This window comes from Lynx rufus, unplaced genomic scaffold (genome assembly GCF_022079265.1).
Source record: "Lynx rufus isolate CCGP_SWC_20201006 ecotype Redwood Valley unplaced genomic scaffold, mLynRuf1.p SCAF_7, whole genome shotgun sequence".
Taxonomy (NCBI): Eukaryota; Metazoa; Chordata; class Mammalia; order Carnivora; family Felidae; genus Lynx; species Lynx rufus.
In genome coordinates, this window is record NW_025814889.1 from 18,030,040 (window position 1) to 18,054,366 (window position 24,327).

At 37.1% G+C, this 24,327-nt stretch overlaps 1 protein-coding gene across 1 annotated transcript in view; it reads left to right on the forward strand.

Annotated features, from left to right (window-relative positions):
- The window catches only part of MALRD1 (MAM and LDL receptor class A domain containing 1), a 794,572-nt gene that overhangs the window by 438,904 nt on the left and 331,341 nt on the right, over positions 1 to 24,327 (forward strand). Inside the window, exons 28-29 of the mRNA XM_047066301.1 lie at positions 16,477 to 16,722; positions 18,308 to 18,465. Of these exons, the coding sequence (XP_046922257.1) occupies positions 16,477 to 16,722; positions 18,308 to 18,465 (404 nt within the window). The remainder of the gene's footprint in view (positions 1 to 16,476; positions 16,723 to 18,307; positions 18,466 to 24,327) is intronic.

The following is a 24,327-nucleotide window of genomic DNA, read 5'->3' on the forward strand; positions in this document are numbered from 1 at the left end:
ACAATACATACCATATAAGAACACAGGGGCGCCTGGGTGGCTCAGTCGGTTGAGCGTCCGACTTCGGCTCAGGTCACGATCTCACAGTTCGCGGGTTCGAGCCCCGCGTCCGGCTGACCGCTTGCTCAGAGCCTGGAGCCTGCTTCCGATTCTGTGTCTCCTGATCTCTCTGCCCCTCCCCCGCTCACGCTTTGTCTCACTCTGTTTCTCAAAAATAAATAAATGTAAAAAAAAAAAATTAAAAAAAAAAAAGAATGCAAAAAAAAAGTCTGAACAGACACACACCAAAATGTTCATAGTGGTTATTTCTGGGTGATGAAATGATGTTTTTTTTTTTTTTTTTCTCCAAAGCCTTCTTATACCAAAAGTGAAATTCGTGGTGCTGAAACTATCTGGCATTTGTACATATTCATCAAAATTATTTGGCGTTTTGATTATGCAGCCAAAAATCTTTCAAAAAATAGCTTTTCTTTACATTGATTGTTATTTGTAAAAGTTTTATATTTTTTAAAACCTTTAAAAGGAAGGTACCTTTGATTACCTTCATTACTTTCTCCTTCAATTAATTTCTCAATGTATTCTTTGTAATTTATGACTATTTCCCTTTCTCTTTATAAATACATTTATATATATATATATATATATATATATATATATATATATATATTTACTCATCAGCAAATTTCAGGGAAAGTTCAGCATTATCCTTCTCCAGAGATTACAGTTGAATACGGTGGTATAGTCAATATTTGCTAAGGCATAATTAGCTGTGATAATATACCTTGGCTGATTTATAGACTTTGAAGCCATTTATATTTACTACCAGCTCCATTTTCTCATCTCTACAAAAGGATCCTGGTCTCTGCATCTCCTTGGGAATTGAGATGAGACTAATATAAAATAATATATGTTAAGGGGCACCTGGGTGGCTCAGTGGGTTGAGTGTCTGACTCTTGGTTTTGGCTCAGGTCATGATCTCATGGTTTGTGAGTTCGAGCCCCATGCTGGTCTCTGCACTGACAGCCTGGAGCCTGCCTGGGATTCTCTCTTTCCCTCTCTCTCTCTCTCTGTACTTCCTCCACTCTCTCTGTCTCTCAAAATAAGAAAAAACTTAAAAAAATTAAAATAATACATGTTAATGTCCTACAAAAATAAGTGTTTTATATTATTTTCCAGTATGATCCTAATCTCTCTCTTTTTACATATAATAATAGAACTTTATTCTGCCTCAAACTTCTCCCCTCCCCCAACTTGAGTAAAAGTTTATATCATTCATCCAGTTTCTTATGCCATTTTTGATTTCTCCCACTCTGATTATGTGTCTGCAATCTATCAGCAATTTCTGTGGATTTTATCTTCAAAACATTTTCAAATTTTAATGCCTTTTCACTATCAACCCTGTAGTCACTCTAACAATAATAACATCTCACATTTATTGGATAATTACTATATTCCAGGCATTGCCTACTTAATAACTCTTAATACTGCTAGTGTGAATCTACTTCATTGCCTAACTGGGTTACTATAATAGCCTCCTAATTTGTCCCTTTTTATGTATTCATGTTACTCTCTATTGTCCACTTTCCATGTGCCAGCCAATTTTTTTTTTTTAGAATTTTTTTATGTTATTTATTATCCCATTATTCTAAGTAAGAATTGCCAGTAGCTCCCATCACAGAGTAAAGCCAAAGTCCTCACAATGGCCATGGAGCCCCTCTGTTGGTCTCCTCTCTCTCTCTTCCCATGACTTAGAACCATTCTCATTAGGATCTAGCCACATGGGCTTCTTGACAACCCTCCATAACTCCAAGCTTTTTCCCACCAGAAGGCCTTGAACTTGTGATTCTCTTGGCCTACTGTGCATGGCTTTCTGCTTTCACTTTATTCATGTTCTTTACTCCAATGTTACATCCTTAGAGATGACTACAAAGGACCACCTCCTCTTCCACCCACATGTGATTTACTGTTACTTCTTCTGTGTGTGTGTTCCATCATTATCTTTCTCCTCATTGGAGGAGAAACACCATGGGGACAAATACGGTCCTCTTCAACACTATGCTCCCTATGCCAGAGCACAAAGGAGACAATTGTTAATTCTTTATTGTATAAAGGAATAAGTGAAGCAATGACATGAAAATTCTTGTGGTACTTTTGGTCTCATCAAAAGCTTTATAAAAAGCTTAATTCCCTTGGTTTAATGTTGTCATTGCCGCCTTCTTCTCCTTTTTCCTCTTCTCCTTCTTCCTCTTCTCCTTCTCCTTCTCCTTTTCTTTCTGATATGCACTTTACAATATTGAAGATCCATGGGAGAAATTTCTTTGCAGCATTGTGTCAAGGAGTGCTATGTTTCTCCTAAGCAAATAGTGTGACTTTATCTTACAGATACTCAGCTTTATAATTCCTTATGCCTCCCTTTGTATTATTCTGAATGATCTTGTATCCTAATTATTATAATTGCAGGATGATTTTTGTGTTCTAAGTTTGTATCCAGATTCATTGTACTAGTCTCTCCTTATATAGGGGTGATTCAATTAATTTACCCATTTGGCCACTTCAATTCTTATGGAAAAGAAACAAAATATTAAAACATATCTATGATAATCTCTGAAATCATGTTTATTCATTATTTGACATGTGTACCCACTCATCTGGATTTAAGACACTAAAAGACTTTCTTGATACAAGAGGCTGGAGTTGGCCAGATGAAATCTTTGGTGATTCTAACATGTTGACTCCTCAACCTGTTTTTTCTCACACTTTGTTGAAAGATTCTCCAGCAAACCTGAATTCAGTGTACTCAAGGTTCCCATATTCATGATAGTTGCTACCCATTCAGTGTCAAACAAAGGGTTCAGATATTCTTTCCCTTCTCTTTACCACATAAAGGAATGGAACAATCATAGGCTTTGCATTATTCTAAGAGTCACGAGTGGGAACAGCACAAAAACAGGGGCATAGTGTGTGAATTCCCAGCTGGATATATGACACTAGGGCTGTTAGCCCTTCCCTAGAGCATGTTGGTTTGGAGTGGCTTAATCAGATTAGATGACTGATAAAGTGAGATAAATTGTCCAGCCCTAGCACAACACCATGATAGATGTTCTGGGTACCAGTGGTATCCCCTTCATAAGGTGATTTTTATAATTACATGACATAATATATAGCAAACACCTACGGCAGGGCCAGACAGAATTAAATACTTGATTATTATGTTATTGGCTATTATTAATATTATTTGTTTTGTACATATTTGATAAATTTTAATTAAGTTAGGGAATTTGGAGTCAGACATACTAGATATAATCTTGGAAACTGCACTTAAACTTTCTTCTTAAAAATTTTTAAAAACTTTTTAAATGTTTGTTTACTTTTGAGAGTGTGTGTGTGTGTGTGTGAGAGAGAGAGAGAGAGAGAGCGAGCGAGCAGGGGAGGGGCAGAGAGAGAAAGAGACAAAGGATCTGAAGTGGGCTCTGTGCTGACAGCAGAAAGCCCAATGCAGGGCTCGAACTCACAAACTGACCTCACCAACCTGAGATCATGACCTGAGCCGAAGTTGGATCCTCAACCTACTGAGTCACCCAGGCTCCCCTACACTTAAGCCTTCTTATCCTTAATTGCCATTTTTGAAAACAGAGGTAACTAAAATTGTGGAAATAGCCCAAGTGTCCATCAACTGATAAATGGATTAGCAAGATGTAGTATGTGTAAATATATATATACAATGTATATGTGTATATATGTATATGTATATATGTATATGTGTATACAGTGTGTGTGTGTGTGTGTATACACATATATATACATTGTATATATATGTGTATACACACACACACACACACACACACACAGGAATATTATTCAGCCATAAAAAATGAAATCTTGTATTTGCAATGACATGGATGGAGCTAGAGAGTATAATGCTAAGTGAAATAAGTTAGGGAAAAACAAAAATCATATGATTTCACTTTCTTGTGGAATTTAAGGGAAAAAAAGGAGGAAAAAAAGAGGGAGAGACAAACCAAGAAAGAGCCTCTTAACTATAGAAAATGAACTGATGGTTACTGGAGGGAAGGTGGGTGAAACAGGTGATGGGGATGAAGGAGTACACTTGTTGTAATGGGTACCAGGTGTTGTATGGAAGGGTTGAATCATGATATTGTACACCTGAAACTAATATTCTGCCGTATGTTAACTGGAATCTGAAAACTTAAAAAAATTTTTGAGGTAATTAACATTTCTTACAATGTTGTTATAAGGATTAGAGATAATATTCACAAAGTACCCAGCGAAAAGCATAGCATGTAGGAGGTGATTAATAAATAGTAGTTATCATCATAAAAAAGTAGTTTTCAGCCACTTTTACATTGCTCTGCGGTGATTTTACCGACATCGTTTATACATGTGCAAATTCATGTATGTAATACTCACATGCATGCACAACATACACATTTGTATGTAATATGTGTGAATTATGTAACACACACCCATAAATAATGTGTGTGTATACACACATACACACACACAAATACTGGAGAACACTTTTACTCTATTTTTGATAGTACGTTTTAAGGAAAAAGAGCCCTCCTAATCCTGTTTAAAAGAAGTTTGTGCTCTATTCATTATGAATGATGAATACAAAGTAAAAAATATATACCTTGAAACAAATTCAGATATAATTTATCACACTTAATTGTGAACATACTGGAGTGGTGTGTAGGCATACAAATACCATGCATTTGTTTCGCCTCCTTTTAACAGAATTTAGCTGAGTTAACTTATTTTCTTTTATTTTCCACTTTGAATTAGATAATTGTCTTGGTTACATTACATAGAATTTGTTTTCACCAGGTCGGCAAGGTTTAAAAATGGATATTGCTTTGTTATAGATCAAATTATACAAAGGTATTATTAAATTGGGATTGTGATTGTAGAATTCTGTCTACAGACATAATAGGGAAGTCTTTGCTGAAAGTGTTAGAAATGCATATTTTGAACAAATTGAATAGCTGCTGTTACTATCTAAAACAGAAGAAAGAAACCCAGAAATGTTTGTCAATTTCATCACAGTAAATAAGTCAGAGGTGATTGATTCTCTTTCTCTAATACCTTCATTCTTGGCATCTCAAAGTTCAGCAATCCAGACACACCTCCATCCCTGTCATTTTTGTCCAAAAACCAAAATGGCAACTTATCTTCTAGTGAGTCATCTCCTGGGAATCCCTCATTCACTCACTGATACATGCGCCTCCTCCTTGCGCCTCCTCTTTGCGCATACGCCTCCTCCTTGCTTTCTTCAGTTCATTCATTCATTTGTTCCTTCATTCGTTTCTTTGTTTACCCAGGAGAATGTATAGTGCACACTTTCTAAGTACATGGTAGTTTCTATCCCCCATGGGCCCTGTGGACTAGCAGTGGGGATGGTCATTATGCACATAACCATGTAGGCAAGTACGATGCTGAATGTTACTAAAGTTGTGTAAAGAAGAGTTACCTGGCATGGTGAGAGACTGTAATGGACGGTGTTGACCAGTCAAGATTTTTGCAGAAAGTAGTTATTGAGCTGAAATCTGCAAGATTTTCAAGGAGAGATTTCTAGAGGCAGGTGGCCCAGCATATGTAAGGTATCTATGGTTGGAGGAGCTATAAGAAGGTTAGTAGGTTTTTGTTGTGAGGAGTTGAGAGGTACCATGACAGGAGATGAGGCTGGAAACATGAGTAGCACACAGACTCTGAGTTGAATCTGTGTCCATTAGCCCATTAACACATTTGATCTTTATCTTACCTCTGGTAGGAAGCCATTTAACGACTTTCAAGCAGCATAGTGATCCAATTTGCATTTTGAAAACTACTCTGTTTACAATGTAGGATATGAATTTCAGGAGGACTAAAGTGGATGCAGAGCAATCAGTTAGGAAGCCGTTTCATTAGTCAAGGAGAGACATGAGTTTCTCTCTTGAGAAGTGCGTGATTCAGGAAATATTTATGAAGTAAAATAGGATGGTGTTAGTGATTGATTGAATATGAGAAACGAAGGAGAAGCAGGGATTGAGGATGACTAACTCAATTTCTCCTGAATTCTTTTACCACTACCTACCTTCTCTCTTCTACCTGTTGCAGTTCATACTCCACTATAAATTTAGTACAGATCTTAGATATTTCATAGAGTATTTCATTCCTTATATCTACTTTTCTAAACTGGAATTTGGTTCTTCCTTAATTTCGCCATTTCCTCCACGGCCCCCTGGAGTGGAGAGCGTGCAGGCTTCCACTTGGCATAAATCATGGTTTCCAGAAAACTGTCAACATTCTTGTCCCTCAGTCCAGGTTAATACTCATCAAAGGAGCTTCAGCCTGGTTTGAATTCCCCAACTGTAACTCTACTACTTGAATCCTTCTTTATCCTAGGTAGAGACCCTGGCATGTTGTTTTTAAATAAAACAAACGTTTAATTAAATACACACACGTAGTATTGTCAAAGATGGGCTAGATTAAAAAAATTTTTTCTTCTGACTTCTATTTTTATGTTCTGTTTCCAGTGGAACCACTTATTTCCTATGTATCTTTCCAGAAACATTCACTAAATACACCAGCATGTGTGTATCTTGTAGGTGTGTATGTATTCCTCCCTCTCACTTTAAAAATATTGTCATTTATTCTATATACCAAGTAAATTTCATTTGTCTCAAGAGTTTAAAATATTTAAAGAAAAAAACGAAATTATACAGTAATCACAAGTACTAGAAAAAATATGAGAGAATTGCATTTACTATTGGATTGTCAAAAAACATAAAAGGAAAGATTGACAAAGTTGACTGCATAAATGTACAAAATATAATTTTCCTGAAGTGTTTTGATCTTGAGATTTATCCCTATCTCATACTTCTAACTCTAGTTCCGTCTCATGGTAACAGCTCCATTTGAAATGTACTTAGAGACATAACCATTTCTCTTTAAATATTCAAAGCCTCAATCAGGTATATTGGAAAACAATAAAAGATTATCATAATCACTGGAGAAAGAATTTACTCGACTGTCTTCGTGTTATCCCTGGTAGTTGAATTTGAAACTTCAAAAAATAATTATTTTTAATGCTCAAACTCATTACCTTACATTCTTAAATATGATACACTAGAAACCCAGGTACACAAATTGTTCACCACCAAAACATCAGAAATTTCCTCCAAGTCAGAATCATGAAAGAATATAGATTTTTTTTTTGTATTTATGCCCTGAGAAATTCTCTTTTTTTTTTTTTCTATTTTTTTTTATATGAAGTTTATTGACAAATTGGTTTCCATACAACACCCAGTCCTCATCCCAAAAGGTGCCCTCCTTTTTTTAAATAGACCTTTGGATTTCTTGTTTTAGTGCTTTTACAGCAGAGAGTTAGAACTAGTTGAATGTTAGCATGCAATGTTAGCATAACATTTCTTAACTGTTAACTATTAAAACTGGGTAATTAAAAAACTGAGGAATAAACCATTGTTTCTGGAAATACCTTTTTGAATGACAGGAGTGGCAATGTAGTGTAAATTTTTGCCATGCTGATCAAGACTGTAGAAAGTGTCCTTTGAATATTTGACTTGGAACCTTTTGGAATGAAGATGGAAACTGCAGGAACAGTATTTGAGCCAATTTGCAGTTTGTTTTCAGTCAAGGGCTGAGCCCAGGGCTAGTGAACATTGCCTAGGAAACATAGAAACAGAATCCGCTGTCCTCTGAACGAGAGCCTCAGCCACATTGCAGTAGTAAGCCAGTTGGAACTGTGGTAGACCTTTCTCCTCAAAGCTTAGGGGCTTCTTTTCTGCCTAGACTTCCTTCTATGTTTTTCTTGTTTTCTTAATGTAGATCACAATTCCTCTCCCTGTTTTCTTTGTCCATTCCTAATGGCTAGGATTATATTTTATGGAATTTCTTTCCACACATTACCTCCTTTTGTGCTAACGTTAAAGTAAATGCCATAGCACCTTCACATTTTCAGGTTTTTGCTGCAAACTACTAAGGGTAAATATATAGGGGCTTAAAAAATAACAAATATGAAGGCCTTTCAAATGGTTCAGGATCTCTCAAAGCAACTGGTCTACCTTTTTTTTTTTTCTAACCTGCCACAAAAAAAAAAAAAAAAAAAAAAGAAGCACCATAAGAGTTTTATATTCTATCCTTATATCCCTTAGAAGGGTTGGCTGCTCCACAGAACTCTCTTGCTACATAAGTAGAATTACAAAGTGAGAGCAAGAAAAGCAGCTCATGGAATCTGGGACCTGGCCTACTACTGTATCATTTAGGCTTCAGTGTTGCTATGAGCTGGTGGTTCTCCTGTTGAACATAAACAATTTCACAGAGCATCAACGTCGGACAAAGCCACTCTGGAACCATGGATCACAGTAAAAACAAGATCACTTTTGTAATTGTGACTGAGCACAGATGATACACAAACACTGTCCCAGCCACAGAAATGACCAAACATCCCTGTGTCTTGACTCATAGGAGTGTTTCCAACCAATTACAACTTTAGCCTATTCTAGTCTTCCCTTTGTTAAGTAAGAATCTTTAAGGTATCCAATCACATAATTATTTTGCTTCCTAATGGCACCCAATCTGGATCAAAACTCCATTTCCTTCGACCCTCCCCCAAAGTAACCTAGCCAAAGCCCTAATCCCATAAATCATTTTTCATGCCCTCTCACTGAATGGCCCCATGGTTCCCCATGGTATTTTTTCTCCATCACTGCAACAAATGATAAACCCAACTTTATTCAACTACAGTGTACCTGGTAGTCTTTGGCTGGAAGACAATTACGAGAGAATGGGGTCAAGATTATGGAGTCCTTGTGGGCCATTTTAAGAACTTTGGCTTTTACTCTGATTGAGATGGGATGACATTGGAAGGTTTTATTTTTTTAACTTTTTAACTTTTATATTTTTATAAAATTTGGGGATAGTTTCCAATTCACGGAAATATTACAATAACTATACAGAACTTATATTTCATACAGATTTGCAGATAATTATCAGTTTGCCCTTTTATTTTATATATAATCTTACTTTCTTTCCAGTCATCTCAGAGCAAGTTGCAGATATCATCATGCCGTTTTACTTCTAAATAATTCATTGTCTCTTTCCTAAAATAGAGGACATTCACTTACATGTATAATCAATTAACATTGATAAGTGTTATTATTCAATTTATAGGCTTCATTCATAATTTATGATTTTCCCTCAAAATGTCCTTTATGTAATTTTTGTTTTTTGCCTGGTTCAGGATCTCTTCAAGAATCATACACTGCTTTTAGGTTTTAATTATCTTTATATTTCTTTAATATACAGCAACTATTAAGCCTTTTGTTGTCTTCTTTGACATTGACATGTTTGAAAAGTATACACCTTTTATTTTGCAGAGTATCCCTCAGTTGGTGTTTGTTGATTTTTCCTTATATCTAATTTCAGTTCATTCCTTTTTGGTGAAAATACTACATTAATTTGTCACCTTTCCTTGAGAATCCATTAATTGTGTTTCTCTTTTTTTTTTTTTTATTTTATTTATTTTTTTTTTATATGAAGTTTATTGACAACTTGGTTTCCATACAACACCCAGTGCTCATCCCAAAAGGTGCCCTCCTCAATACCCATCACCCACCCGCCCCTCCCTCCCACCCCCCATCAACCCTCAGTTTGTTCTCAGTTTTTAACAGTCTCTTATGCTTTGGCTCTCTCCCACTCTAACGTCCTTTTTTTTTTTTTTTTTTTTTTCCTTCCCCTCCCCCATGGGTTCCTGTTAAGTTTCTCAGGATCCACATAAGAGTGAAACCATATGGTATCTGTCTTTCTCTGTATGGCTTATTTCACTTAGCATCACACTCTCCAGTTCCATCCACGTTGCTACAAAAGGCCATATTTCATTTTTTCTCATTGCCACGTAGTATTCCATTGTGTATGTGCAGCCGCTCTGGAAAGCAGTGTGGAGGTTCCTCAGAAAATTAAAAATAGACCTACCCTGTGTTTCTCTTTTTAATTTATTTTAAGTTTATTTATTTTGAGAGACACAAGGACAGCATGAGTGGGGGAGAAGCAGAGAGAGTGAGAGTGAGAGAGAGAGAGAGACAGAGAGAGAGAGAGACAGAGAGAGAGAGAGAATCCCAAGCAGTCTCCACACCGTCAGCAAAGAGACTGACGCAGGGCTTGAACTCCTGAAACTGTGAGGTCATGACCTGAGCCAAAACCAAGAGTCAGATGCTTAACCGACTGAGCCACCCAGGTGCCCTGATCATATATTTCTGAATCCATTTCTGAATGATATATCCTGATTCGCTGGTCACTTTGTCTATACATAAATCAGTACTACACAGTGTTAATTATTATAGCTTTATAGTATTTATTGAAATCAGGTGTTGTATATTTGATAACTTCGTAGCTGATCTAGGTGCTTTACCTTTTTGTATATATTTTAGAATCATTTTGTTAATTTCTACAAAATCCTACTGAAGTTTTGATAGAGGTTATATTGAAATTATAGATAAATTTGAGGAGATGTGAGTTCTTAACAATATTAAGGTTTATGATCCATAAACCTGATATATATGTCCATGTAATTAGGGTCTCTTTCCTATCAATATTTTGTAGTTGTCAGTGTAAAGGCCAGCTATCTATTTTTTTTTAATTTATCCCTATAATTTCATGTTTTAAAATGCTCTTTTAAAGGACTTTTAAAAATTTCAGATTCTGGTTGTTTACTTCTAGCATACAGAAATGTGATTGATTTTGTATATTGATGACATATAATCTTGCTAAAATTATTTGTTATTACAAGAGCTTTCTGTAGATTTTGTATTATTGTTAGATGAATGTATTGAGCACGTTTATGCTTTGCTTTCTTTGCCTGATAATTCCATCATCTTCTTTGTATCTATATTTACTTTTATTGACTAATTTTTTTCCTGGTTATTGATCACATTTCCCTGCTTCACAGCCTAGTAATCTCTAATTTGATGCTGGAATTGTGAATTCTCTGTTGCTAAGTGTTAAGGCTTTGTATATTCCTTTAAAAATAATTGAACTTTGTTTTAGAGGTACTTAAGTACTGTTTGGGTCCTTTGTGATTTATTTAAAACAATTTTTAAAGACAGGTTTAGAACAGAAGTCAGCATTTTTTTTTATTTTATTTTTTTTGAAGTATAAACACACAGTACAATATTAGTTTCAGTTGTGCAACAAGTGATTTATACATTACAAAATCTATAAAAGTGTAATTAATATACATTACAAAATGTTCACCACAATAACAGTTACCATCTCTCATCATATAAATTTATTACAATATTATTGATTATATTTCCAATGTTGTACTTTTCATCCCTGTGACTTATTTATTTTATAACTGGAAGTTTGGGGGCACCTGGGTGGTTCAGTCAGTTAAACATCCGACGTCAGCTCAGATCATGATGTCATGGTTCGTGAGTTCGAGCCCCGTATTGGGCTCTGTGCTGTCAGTGCAGAGCCTGCTTCGGCTTCTCTGTCTCCTTCTCACTCTGCCCCTCCCCTGCTCTCTCTCTCTCTCTCAAAAATAAATAAACATTAAAAAAACCTAAAAAATAATAACTGGAAGTTTGTACCTCTTTATCCCTTTCCTCTTCACAAATTTTTTTTCTGTATTTTTTTTTAACTCAGGAAACTTAAGTCTTCTTTTTAAAGTAATCTACTGTAAAAACAAGTTGAGGTTAAAAGAATATGTTCAGAGAGTGAATATGTTCAGCTGTGCAGGCCATATGGTCTTGATTGCAACTACTTAACTGCCATTTTAGTGTGAAAGTAACCATAGATAATGTGTAAACAAGCGGGCATGGCTAAGTCCCAATAAAACATTATTTACTTAAACAGGTGGTAGGCCAGATTTGGTCCCAAGACTGTAGGTTGCCAATCCAATGCATAGTCTAGAGTCTATTTCCTTCAAGAGTTACTTTGCCCCATACTAAAATGTACCCTTCTGGAATTCATACTGAATGCCCTGTGTATTCACCAAGGACTCCACTCACTCTGGCTGGTAGAAACTCAAAGATATGTAGCCCTTTGTGGACTCTGGTAATTTTTTCAGTTTATAGCTCCTAGTTATTAGTCTCTTAGTTGTTCTCTGTCTCTCTTTTTGGATTTTATCCTACAAATATAAAAGCTAGAATTCAGACAAAGACTTAAGCGTCTCTTGATCTCCTTTTCTATATAGCTCCCTTTCCTCCCACAACCGAACATTGAAAATTTTAGCTGTCCCAGACTGTATCTCCTCAACTCAGTGTTACTCCATTTTCTGATGGGCTGACCCTTGAGAGTTACAGTCTAGAACATGCTTCCATGCAGAAATCTAGGGGTGATCATAGGATGTGTCTTTTTTCATTTTTCTAAGGGATCACCATCCTGTGTTTCCTGATGTCCAATGTTTGGAAATACTTGTTTTATATGTTTTGCCCTAGTTTCTAGTTGTTTATTGCCGAAGGATAATTTCATACTTTATTACTGTTTCTTACTGTGTATATGCTGGGAGCGGGTCTTATTACTTACTTTGATACTCAATTTGTCTCTGATTTGGTCAGTAAGTTTCTCTAAAAGCTGGCTCCTTAAACCTTTCATCATAATGCTGTAATATTTGAGTACTTTGTTATTTTCTGTGACAAAGAATATCTAGGTTCATCTTGAACATTTTTGCTCTTAGCTCCAAATAGACCATTTTCCCAAGGAGACCTGGTTCCTTTTAGTGGGGAATATTAATTAAATAGAGTTTGGGACAGAGGAGTGATATTCAATTATGTTAAAATATCACATGGTTCTTTTTTATTTAATGGACCTTAGGGGTCACGGGTAGGACACAAAGATCGGAAGGGAAAGAATGGTAATAAACTCACATAAAATGTTGGTTGCTTGGACCAAAACAGTAATTGTGAAGGAAGATTGCATATGAGTTATGATATTAAAAATTATGTATATATATATGTGTGTATATATATATGCACACACGTATATATGAGTTATATATATATATAAACTATATATATATATGTATATATATATAAGCTATATACACACACACACACAAACTTATATATATAGCATAACTCATATGCTATGTATGTGTATAAAACTTGGGCCCATCCTCAGTTACAAGGTGGACCTCCGTTCAAAATTTGGTGCAGATGTAGGGGTGCCTGGGTGGCTCAGTCAGTTGAGCCTCTGACTTCAGCTCACATCTTGATCTCATGGTTCATGTGAGTTTGAGCCCAGAGTCAGGGTCTGTGCAGACACCCCAGAGCCTGGAGCCTAGTTCCCATTCTGTGTCTCCCTCTCTCTCTACCCTCCCCTACTCATGCGCTCTCTCTCTCTCTCTCTCTCTCTCTCTCACTTTCTCTCTCTCAAAAATAAATAAAATCATTTAAAGAAAATTGATAATGAAATTGGGTTCAGATGGTAAGACTGACAATACTAAAAGGATTGAAAATGTCTATTACATAATTAGGCTTCCAGGGACATTAGAGTAGCTTCAAAGCATGTCTAAAAGTAGTTTTAGAGAGTGAGAAGGGAAAACTGGCGTAGAGTTTCATTGTGGTTGATGGCACTGGGGTGAGAATTTCTGTGCACAGGTAAGGGCATGTAATGATTTGAACCTCCTGCCAATAGGGGGAGCACTGGGGCTACCTTACTATGTTTCAGCAATGACGTCAAACATCGAAAAGTAGAATCAGACTCTACTACACTACTACACAGAGCCCCTTAGAAGATTTGTAGTAACTGTAGTTATAGAATTGCCATAAACCCAGTTGAGGAAGTCTGTTCGCTGGAAAAGTTTGGAGGGGAAGAATCAGAGTTTGCAGTTAACATTGTTAAGCTTCAGATGTCTTTAAGATTTATTTACATTGTAGGTTTTTGGCTTTTATAATTTGTTCTTTTTTATAGAAAGAAAGTGCCCACTAAGAAGGCCTCTGCCTAATTGAAATAAGAATATATTTTTACTAAAAATCAAAGTTATACAATTGCATAAAAGCTTTCATATCACAATCACTTAAAGATATACACTCTACCTGTAAGTAGCTGGTTTCTTTGGACGAAACAACAGGCATGGAAAATAATTTGGAAATAAGTAAATAACATTAACTGATAATTTTCCTTGATATTTAGCAAAAAAATATTTTATGGGTGGAACACATGATAGCAGTGAAAAGGGCTTTCTTTTCAAAATTTATCTTGTGTAATATTTGAATTATTGTGTTTTTTTAAATTGTGTAGCTATTTATGTTTTAGAAATGTAAAAAATAATCTTAATTTTTATGATTCTATATTGATTGTGTAATATATTGGGGTCTATGGTGTGTTTCCATTTTGAAACATGTTCAAAATATTTTCTTGTTTGTCTTGAAAGAATTAAATTTTAGCTTGATTTGGTCTCTTTGGAGAAAATAATCTTAGAAACCAGTTTTGCTTTTACTCCCCAAACAAATTGGAATTGACAGAATCAATACAAATGCCAACTTGTGTAAAACTAAATGATCTAGTAATTTTGCAGATTCTCAACAGTCCCCTGAGAAATAATGCATCTGGTAGTCAACACCACCATTTTTGTTCCTTGGTGGGCTTGTCTTGTGATAGTTGACTTGCATCATTGCTCTTCTTTTCAAGTCAATAGATTTAAAAAATAGATCAGAAACAATAGACCTGTGTCCAAATTGCACCTCTGCTCTTGAAAAATCATCAAGCCATTTAACATCTATAATCCTCATTTATTTTTCATCTATAAATGAGAGTTAATGTAAGTGATATCCATTTCTGTGTAGCTCAAAAATGCTTTAATGTTATGATTCTGAGTCAAGTTCTGTGATTGAAACATTAAAGGTCTTTTGCTTACCCCCAATCTGCTAAAAGTGAGTTGGGAGCCTAAATAAAAATAGCTTAATCCCACGCTGCAAGAAAGGAAAATGTTAGCAATTAACCCAGACAAAAAAGTTTTGTTAAAGGCAGAATGCATGGTTGAAAGTTATTTTCAAAGGCTTTGCAGGTGTAAAGGGCATTTAATTAGGCAATTTTGAAGAAACAACCCAGAAACAGCTTAGCACACAAAATGGCTAGAAGCCTTTGGAATACCATTCTTCTCCCTAGCGGTTTCTACATGGCATCCCACCATCTCCTCCCACTTCTTCCCTCTTAGCCATCTATTTTCTAAAATGTGAGACTGATCCAGGACATAAAATCTTCTTTATGAGATTTTATCAGCAGGAGTTTCCAGCTCCCAGAACACCTTTGAATAAATCCCTGAGTCACCTCCCAGCTCTAATCCACACCAGTCCTCAACCACCAGACAACACCAGGCCCTGGAAGCTACCATGTAGAAGTGAAGTAGGGAGGCATTATCAGCTTCTCTCCCTAGACGGTGGGGAGGACAGGAAGGAAGAAAATTTCTGATGCCATAGTGTCATAGAGCAGTTGGGACGTGGATATCCCAAGTTGGATCTTTGAACAACGTTTCCTACTGAAATATTGGGACACTGGTGCTTATGCTCTGTTGTAATACTGGAGCAGGATAATAACAATACCTTGAATGTGCATATTGAACTACTTTGCTGTTTCCAGAGCACTGTATTTCACACATTCATTTATTTGACTAATATTTTCTGATCCTCTACTCATGGCCAGGCATTGTTCCAGGTACTGGGGATATAAACAATAGTCTCTTTAGTTAGTTTACCTTCTGTAGGTTTTACTGTCCTTTTTTTTTCTTTTTTTCTTTTTTTCTTTTTAGAAAGCTCTTCAAGTATAGGTATGATCCAAGTCTCATAACTGGGAAGTATCAATACCAGAGCTCAAACTCAGATCTTCAAAAACATTGCTTTTTATTTTAAGCTTTCTGGAAAAAAAAAGTCTTTATTGTTGACATTGCTTTGTAGGGAAATTGCTTCTAAAATTTGAAACAATTGACAGGTATATATGCATTTTGGAGAAAAAAATCTGTTAGAAAGTTGAATATTACTTATATATTCATACCCCTGCTTCTGAGAAAGTACCATATAAGTATTTGGCTTCTGATAAATATTGAAATGCATGGGTGGTAATGGAATTTACTTCCAAATACACCATAATACATAAGCTCTTAATACCCTAAAGATTTTGTTTCAGGCTAAAAAATGGAAAGCCACACTTTGGCTTTCAGATCTAATATATATTCTTGAACTCAGCTTACAGGAAATGCTCTATTTGAGGAGTCTTGGGGTACTTTCCTTGATCAGTAAAATGATACTTGATTTTTTTTTTTCATTTTGAATAATCCTTGTGAGTGATCTATTGGCCGGAACCCTGAGGGAGATTAGAAAAGAGATGGGGGTCAGATAACTCAAACTCTTAAGAATACCATGTTTCGTTATATGTTAAAGTGAATCCATTTTACTAGCTATTAACCTCAGTGATGTGTTAGTAGTGTCTCCTCATCTTCATTTGTTTTCTGTTTTTTAGGTCCCTGCCCTCATGGCTATCGGGAATGTCAGAACGGCAAATGTTATAAACCAGAGCAAAGCTGTAATTTCGTAGATGACTGTGGAGATTATACTGATGAAGATGAATGTGGTACCTCCTGTACTTTTGAGAAAGGCTGGTGTGGCTGGCAAAACTCCCTGGCTGAAAACTTTGATTGGGTTTTGGGGGTTGGCTCTCATCAAAGCCTACGACCTCCCAAAGACCACACACTTGGAAACAAATATGGTAGGTTATTAGGCTGTTACAGCAGTCCTAATCATATTCACAGTGAGCATCTCATTGTTTCCCCAACAGCAACTGGAGAGCTCCAGAGAGACTACCATAGTACCATGGCCAGCAAGTCAGGCATTTCACAAATATATTTGTCTCCTGGGACTGCTATCACAAATTACCAGAAATGGAAACAATAGACATTGTCTCACCCTTCTGGAAGCTAGAAGTCTGAAATCAAGGTCTCAGTAGAATTGGTTTCTTTTGAGGGCTGAGAGAGAGAATCACCTGTACCATGCCTCTCTCCTAGCTTCTGGTAGTCTTGGACATTACTTGGCTTGTAGATGATGTTATGCTGTGTCTTCACACTGTCTTCCCTCTAATGCATGTCTGCCTCTATGTCCAAATTTACCCTTTCATTACGACACAATCTTAGTGTGGACTAGGGCCCCCCTGATGACTTCATTTTACTTTGGTCATCCACAAAGGCCCTATGTCCAAACAAGGTCACATTCACAGAAACTGGAATTAGGACTTCACCATCTTCGGGGGGACACAATTCAACATACAACAGGGAGCAACCAAATTTTAATATGATTCTGATCATTGTAGACACATGGTAATATTGATAGAGGCACCTTTCCTCAGTGACACGTGCTTATAATTAGTATCGCTGAATTCTGCCACTTATTTGATCATTAGCACATCATGTAGCTCTTCAGATTTTCAAAATTCCCATCTGCATATGGAGAGAATAAAGTTTTCCCTGTGTACCAAACAGGGATTACAGAAGCGAGACGACATGTATGGAGGGAAAGCAATTTGAAAACTAGAAGTGCCATGCAGATGTAACCGTAAGATCACATATGTCAGAAGTGTTGGGAATGCCTCATTTTTGCAGTAAGTAGATGAGGTCAAGTCTCAGACTCATTGGTCAAAGGACAGAGGACGTTAGCAGAATGAAGAAAGGACCCTGAATTCCTGGATGCTACAGAATAAGAGAAGAGGTATCTAAGGGTGGAAATTCCACAGGCCTCTGATAAAACAAAGCCATCTAAGCCAAAATAACCACAACAGAGAAAGGAAGGTCTGAGTCCCATGCAAACACTCAGCTCTACATATGTAAAATGTTTTGAGTCTTAGATACATAAGTATAATGTACCTTTCATGTTACATATTAAAATTCTCAGCATTTTATTTATATACTCAATAGATGAGTGAAGTTTTGAAAAGTACATCATATTCCTTTCTTTATATTTCATAGGTAGTATCTTCCCATTGTTTTACAAGAACTCGATAGTTTGAGGAGTCCATTATATGATTTCTATAACTATCTTGTTGATTCAGCGGCACAAATATCCTGTCAGATCGGTTAATTTGCATACTGTGAAGTACTTTGCTAAAAGCACAGACAGTTGGAAATTGTTCTGTCAGTGAGCTAGAAGCAAGGCTATTAGATTTTCTTTCTGTTTCAAATGGAAATGCCTTTGGCAGCTCATATCATATGAAATATAATTAAAAACCCTAACTAAGATGGAAAAGCTAAAATGATCCCCTCGTTGTTAGTTCTGTCCTGTGTGAATGCTATCCTTGTTCCTAGGGCACTTCTTGTATCTGGAGGCTACTCCGGTGGGCCTTCAGGGCGAAGAAGCACACCTCAAGAGTGCTGTGTGGCAGGAATCCAGTGCTGCCTGTACCATAAGCTTCTGGTATTTCATATCTGCAAAAGCTACAGGGTCCATTCAGATTCTCATTAAGGTAGGGTGTTCATCTGTGATGCCTCTGAGCTTAGTGAGGCTTCCTACAGGCAGCACATGGCCAAAGGGACTTTATTATAGTTCTGCTAACTTGGCCAGAGGAAGCTTCCTTTCATCACGGGGAGCTTCCACTTGTGGTTCAAATGCTCGGCGGGGTTTGATAAGCGGGGCATGGGAACTAGCTTTGAGCTCAACATCATACCCTGTGGTTATGAATGAATTCCAGAGTCTCCTCTTATGATAACAGTTAGTCTAAGACTCATGAATTTCTCCTTCCTGTTTAGGCATCTCCTTTCCTATCCTTCTCAGTAAAAGAAAATAGATTATTTGTACATCCGAAAGGAGAGTGACTATCCATTTTAACTCCTGTATGAACGATCATTAATGGAACTAATATTAGACAGTTTGGTTCTAAGCACGCCGTGCAAAGGACTGAACCCACTCAGGAGCATGATCAAGGTGTGATTACATTGAACCGCTTATTAATGATGACACAATAATGCATTTTCTTAGTGAGGATTAATTGGATGTTTCTGTCAGGGCTTTAATTTAGTATAACAAAGTGACAGTGTTCAGGGAGCAAACTAACAAAGTATATATTAATATTAATAAGACTCGGTTCATATACCTTTATTCTTTGGCAAGTTAAAACGGCAGCAAAAAAGGAGATGAGCGTGCGTGCATGTGTGTGTGTGTGTATGCGTGTGTATGGCTGATTATGTGTGTGTGTGTGTGTGTGTGCGCGCGCGTGCGTCTGTTCATTTCTAGAATCTAGTTAGAATTCTGAGAAAACTCACTTTAAAAACACACTCTAGAGGCCATTGCTGTTTTATCACACACGAACTTTGCTGAAGTGCCTTGCACTGATGGCAAATGCCTGACCACAATACCAAAGGGCTCTTACATCTGAATGGCTAATGCCTGCATCGTCCATGTTTTATCTGAAACCTGAGTTAACTTTATAATTTAGGGTTCTCCTATAATCAGAAATGCCTGCCTAATAAAATAACATGCAGCAAATACCACAATGATTTCTTCTTATATTTAAATAGGGAAGCTTAAATATAATGCCTAAAGTTCTCACAAGAGTATTTCGCTGGTACTCCTTTGAATGGGATACTTGATGATGTGGTGTCTACCATGTGAAGGACTTTGTACCACTTTGTGGGCTTTGCTTTTATTATTTGCTCCACTCATAGTCACCTTTAATCTCTCTTATGTCCTAGTAGCAAACTTTATATTACTATAAAATGCAAAATTAAACTATTTTGAGATACGTCTTGTTATCAAGTTGGGTTGAATGCCTATGGTTCCTCCAATGGAGGAATGTCTTACGGACATTTAACAGCATTTTAAAGCAACTGTCTTCCTACCGTATTGAAAACAAACAAACAGTCACACTTGTTTAAAAAAAACATGCTTATCCTCATTAAGTGGCATTTACTGCAAAAGAGAAATCTTTCATAGCATATATTGATTTTATATTCAGGAATTTTAGGGCAATCATCTTATTTTGGTAATTAATATGATACATATTTTTGATCATCATTACAAAGTACTTCTTAGGCTACTCTCTGTGTGGAACCATGCTGGATTTTAACCTGCTCATTAATTTGAAAGCATCCTGGCCAGATGGCAAACACAATAGGGGCAGGGATTCTGCCTTTTATTTCTTTCTTTCTTTACTTCTCATCTTTTGAAATGGTCTCAATTTATGCATGTGTTGCCTCTGGCTCAGTCTCCCCTGTCTATTCTCAGGAATGCCTCCTTCTGTGTTTCCCTCTTTTGCCTCCACACCAAGCCCAACACAATCTGGTAGATTCAGCCCTTCACAAAACTTTCCTTGACCACTTTTGCTTGTCATGATTAGTCTTTCTCAGAGTGTCCCTCACAGCTCCAGAAATTCCTCTTTCTCACTGGATGTTCAACTGTCTTTCAATAGACAGGTCATTAAATCTTGAGAGCAAGACCTTGAGGTTTTAGTCTTTGTGTCCCTCTTATCTCTTCAGAGAAAGGACTGCAGGCAAAAAAGTGGTGGCCCCCTAGAGCCCACTGCCAGTCTCAGGACATCCCTTTTGGGGACAGTTCTTTTGAAAAAAATGGCTGATTATGTGTTACATACAAGACGATAAGTTCTATTCTGGGAATGGGGGGGGGTGTTTCAAGATGGTGGTGTTGGAAAACCCTGCGTTCAACTCCTTCCATGGATAAAACAAACTTATAGCTACATATGTAATAATTTTTCTCTGAAAACAAGCAAACAAACAAAAACCTTGAGAATTAGAAGACTAACACTTTCACAACAAAACACAAAAGAAATACTTTGAGAAAGATAGGAGAGACAGAGACATGGCCTTCCTGAGAACCCACCCCAAATGTAGTGACCCCACAATTGGGAAAGTTCTCCAAATTTGGAATTTTCCCACAAGGAGTAAAGAGATAGTACCCCATATCAGGTACCCTTACCTTGAGGGCTAGCACTGGAAAGATGAACCACCACACACACAATGCCTGATTTAAAAAAGAAATGGGGATGAAGACCAGAAGAATCATAGAATTCTAGAGGACATATATCCCACTCTTAAAGGGCTCATATGCAAACCCACTCACCTGAGATCTAGCACAAGAGAAACAGATTGAAAAGTACCTTACTGATTTTAAAGGGACTGTCAGATTTTAAAGGTTCTTGCCTTACAGGAAGCAACCTGTAAGGACTTTAGCCAGGGATGGAAGTGCTAGTACAAGCCATTTTTGCAACTAAGTTCCTGGTGATGGAGTAAATGGCTGCCATTTTTGGTGCCCTTCCTCTAGCCTGCTAACACATGGAGGCGTGTTCTGCCCTCCCTACCACATAACCAGGCTGAGAGAGTACCCCACGTTTCAGCCACCCTGGGCCATACGAGAGCTGCAAAAAGACCATCCTCCCCATGCAGCAGCCGAGGTACAGCTAGATCAGAGGAGTGCTCTGAGCCCTGCCCTCCCTGTGCAGAACTGGGATGGGTAAGTGACATAAGCCCTCACCTCCCTGCACAGCAACCATGCCATGTCATAGCTGGCAGGCACACGCAGCCCATACAGCAGATGCCCATAGAGTGGGCCCATGGAGTGGGGAGGTTGTGGGGAGTTTGTGCTTCTGGCTCACACTGTACAATGCCTACACAAGACTATTCTTTGAAGACTGAAGGGGGAGCCACTGCATCTAATACATACAGAGAAACCGAGAGAGGCAAAAGAGGAGAGAGAGGAATATATCCGAAACCAAACAACAAGGGAAATCCCCACAGAGAGACTTTAAGGACACTGAGATAAGCAACACAATAAAGAATTCATAGTAATGGGTGTAAAGATGCTCACTGATCTTGGGAGGAGAATGGATGAGCACAGCAAGAACTTCAACAAACAGATAGAAAATATAAGAAAATACCAAACAGAAGTTTAAAACTGAACTGAGAAATACACTAGCGGGGTTCAACAGCAGAACTGATGGAATAGAAGCATGAATCTGTGAACTGGAAACAAAGCAATGAAAAGCACCCAATCACAGCAAGAAAATAAAGGAAAAAAAAAAAGATTTTAAAAAGACAGGATGTCCCCTTAAGGGACAGTGTCAAGCAGAATAACATTTTCATTCTAGGAATCCCAGGAGGAAGAGAGAGAAAGAAAGGGCCAGGAAAATTCTTGAGGAAATAATGGCAGAAAACTTTCCTAATTTGGGGAAGGAAACAAATATTCAAGTCCAGAAAGCCCAGAGAGTTCCAAAATAGGATGAACCCAAAGGGAAACACACCGAGACCATTAAAATTAAAATGGTAAAAATTATGGGCGCTTGGGTGGTTCCATCAGTTGAGCGTCTGACTTCAGCTCAGGTCATGATCTCATGGTTCGTGGGTTCAAGCCCCGCATTGGGCTCTGTGCTGACAGCTCGGAGCCTGGAGCCTGCTTCCGATTCTGTGTCTTCCTCTCTCTCTGCCCCTCCCCCAATTGCACTCTGTCAGTCTCTCTCTCTCTGAAAAACAAACATTAAAAAAATAAAATGGTAAAAATTAATAATAAAGAGAAGATATTAAAAGCAGTAAGAGAAAAGCAACATATTGTACAAAAGGGAACCCTCATAAGGCTATCAGTAGGTTTTTCAGCAGACACTTTATAGACCAGAAGGGCATGGCATGATACATTCAAAGTACTGAAGGGAAAAATTCCCAACCAAGAATTCTCTACCTGGCAAGGTTATCATTCAGAATTGAAGAAGAGATTAAGAGTTTTCCAGATAGCAGAAGCTTGGAGAGTTCACCACCATTGAACTGAGCACACAAGAAATGTTAAAGGGGCTCTTCTAAGGTAAAAACAAACAAATAAAATAAAACAAAAAAACAAATGAAGGTTAAAAATCTAACTGGAAAAGACATGTAATCAAGGTAGTGGGTCAACAACTTATACAACAAATATGAAGAGGAAAAGGAAAAGTAGTAAAATTAACTAAAACTACAATAATTAGTTAAGGGATAAATAAAATAAAAAGACATAAAATGTGTCATCAAAAATACAAAATGTAGGAGAGGGAAGTAAAAATATAAAGCTTTGGCATATGTTCAAAATTAACTTTCTATCAACTTAAAAGATACTTTTATATACATAATATATATGAACTTCACAGTAACTACAGAGAAAAATCTTACAGTTAAGAGCACAACAATAAAAGACAGAAGAATCTAAATATGAAGAAAACAAACAAAATATGAGGAACAGACCAAGGAAAGAACAGAGATGATCAACAAAAACAGCCAGAAAACAATTAAAAAGATGACAGTAAGTACATGGTTATCAATAATTACTTTAAATGGAAATGGACGGTTCTTCAGTCAAAATACATAGGGTGCCTAAATGGATAAGAAAAAGCAGATTCGGGGCGCCTGGGTGGCGCAGTCGGTTAAGCGTCCGACTTCAGCCAGGTCACGATCTCGCGGTCCGTGAGTTCGAGCCCCGCGTCAGGCTCTGGGCTGACGGCTCAGAGCCTGGAACCTGTTTCCGATTCTGTGTCTCCCTCTCTCTCTGCCCCTCCCCCGTTCATGCTCTGTCTCTCTCTGTCCTGAAAATAAATAAACGTTGAAAAAAAAATTAAAAAAAAAAAAGAAAAATCAGATTCTTCGATATGCTGCCTTATCAAACCTCAATGAGACATCACCTCACCTCTGTCAGAATGCCTATTATCGAAAACACAAGAAATAACAAGTGTTGATGAGGATGTGGGAACCCTCATGCACTCTTGGTGGGAATGCAAACTGGTACAGCCACTGTGGAAAACAGTATGAACTTTTCCTCAAAAAGTTAAAAATAGAACTACTGTATGATCCAGCAATTCCACTTCTGAGTTTCTATACAAAGGCAGCAAAAAAACTAATTAGAAAATATATATACATGCCTACATTTATTGCAGCATTATTTACAATAGCTAAGATATGGAAGTAACCTAAGTGTCCATCGATAGGTAAATGTTAAAGAAGATGTGGTATATTTATACAACAGAATATTGTTTAGCCATAAAAAAAGAATGAAATCTTGCCATTTGTGACAACATGGATGCACCTTGAGGGCATCGTGCGAAGTAAGTCAGAGAAGACAAGTACCATCTGATTTCACTTATGTGTAGAATCTAAAAAAGCAAGCAAAACAAAACAAAACAAACTGACTCATAGATGCAGAGAACAAACTGATGGTTGCCAGAAAGGAGGTGGTAAGGGGACAGTTGAAATAGGTGAAGGGGATTAAGAGGTACAAACTTCCAGTTATAAAATAAATAACTCATGGGCATGAAATGCAAAGCATAGGGAATACAGTCATAAGATTGTAATAATTTTGTATACCA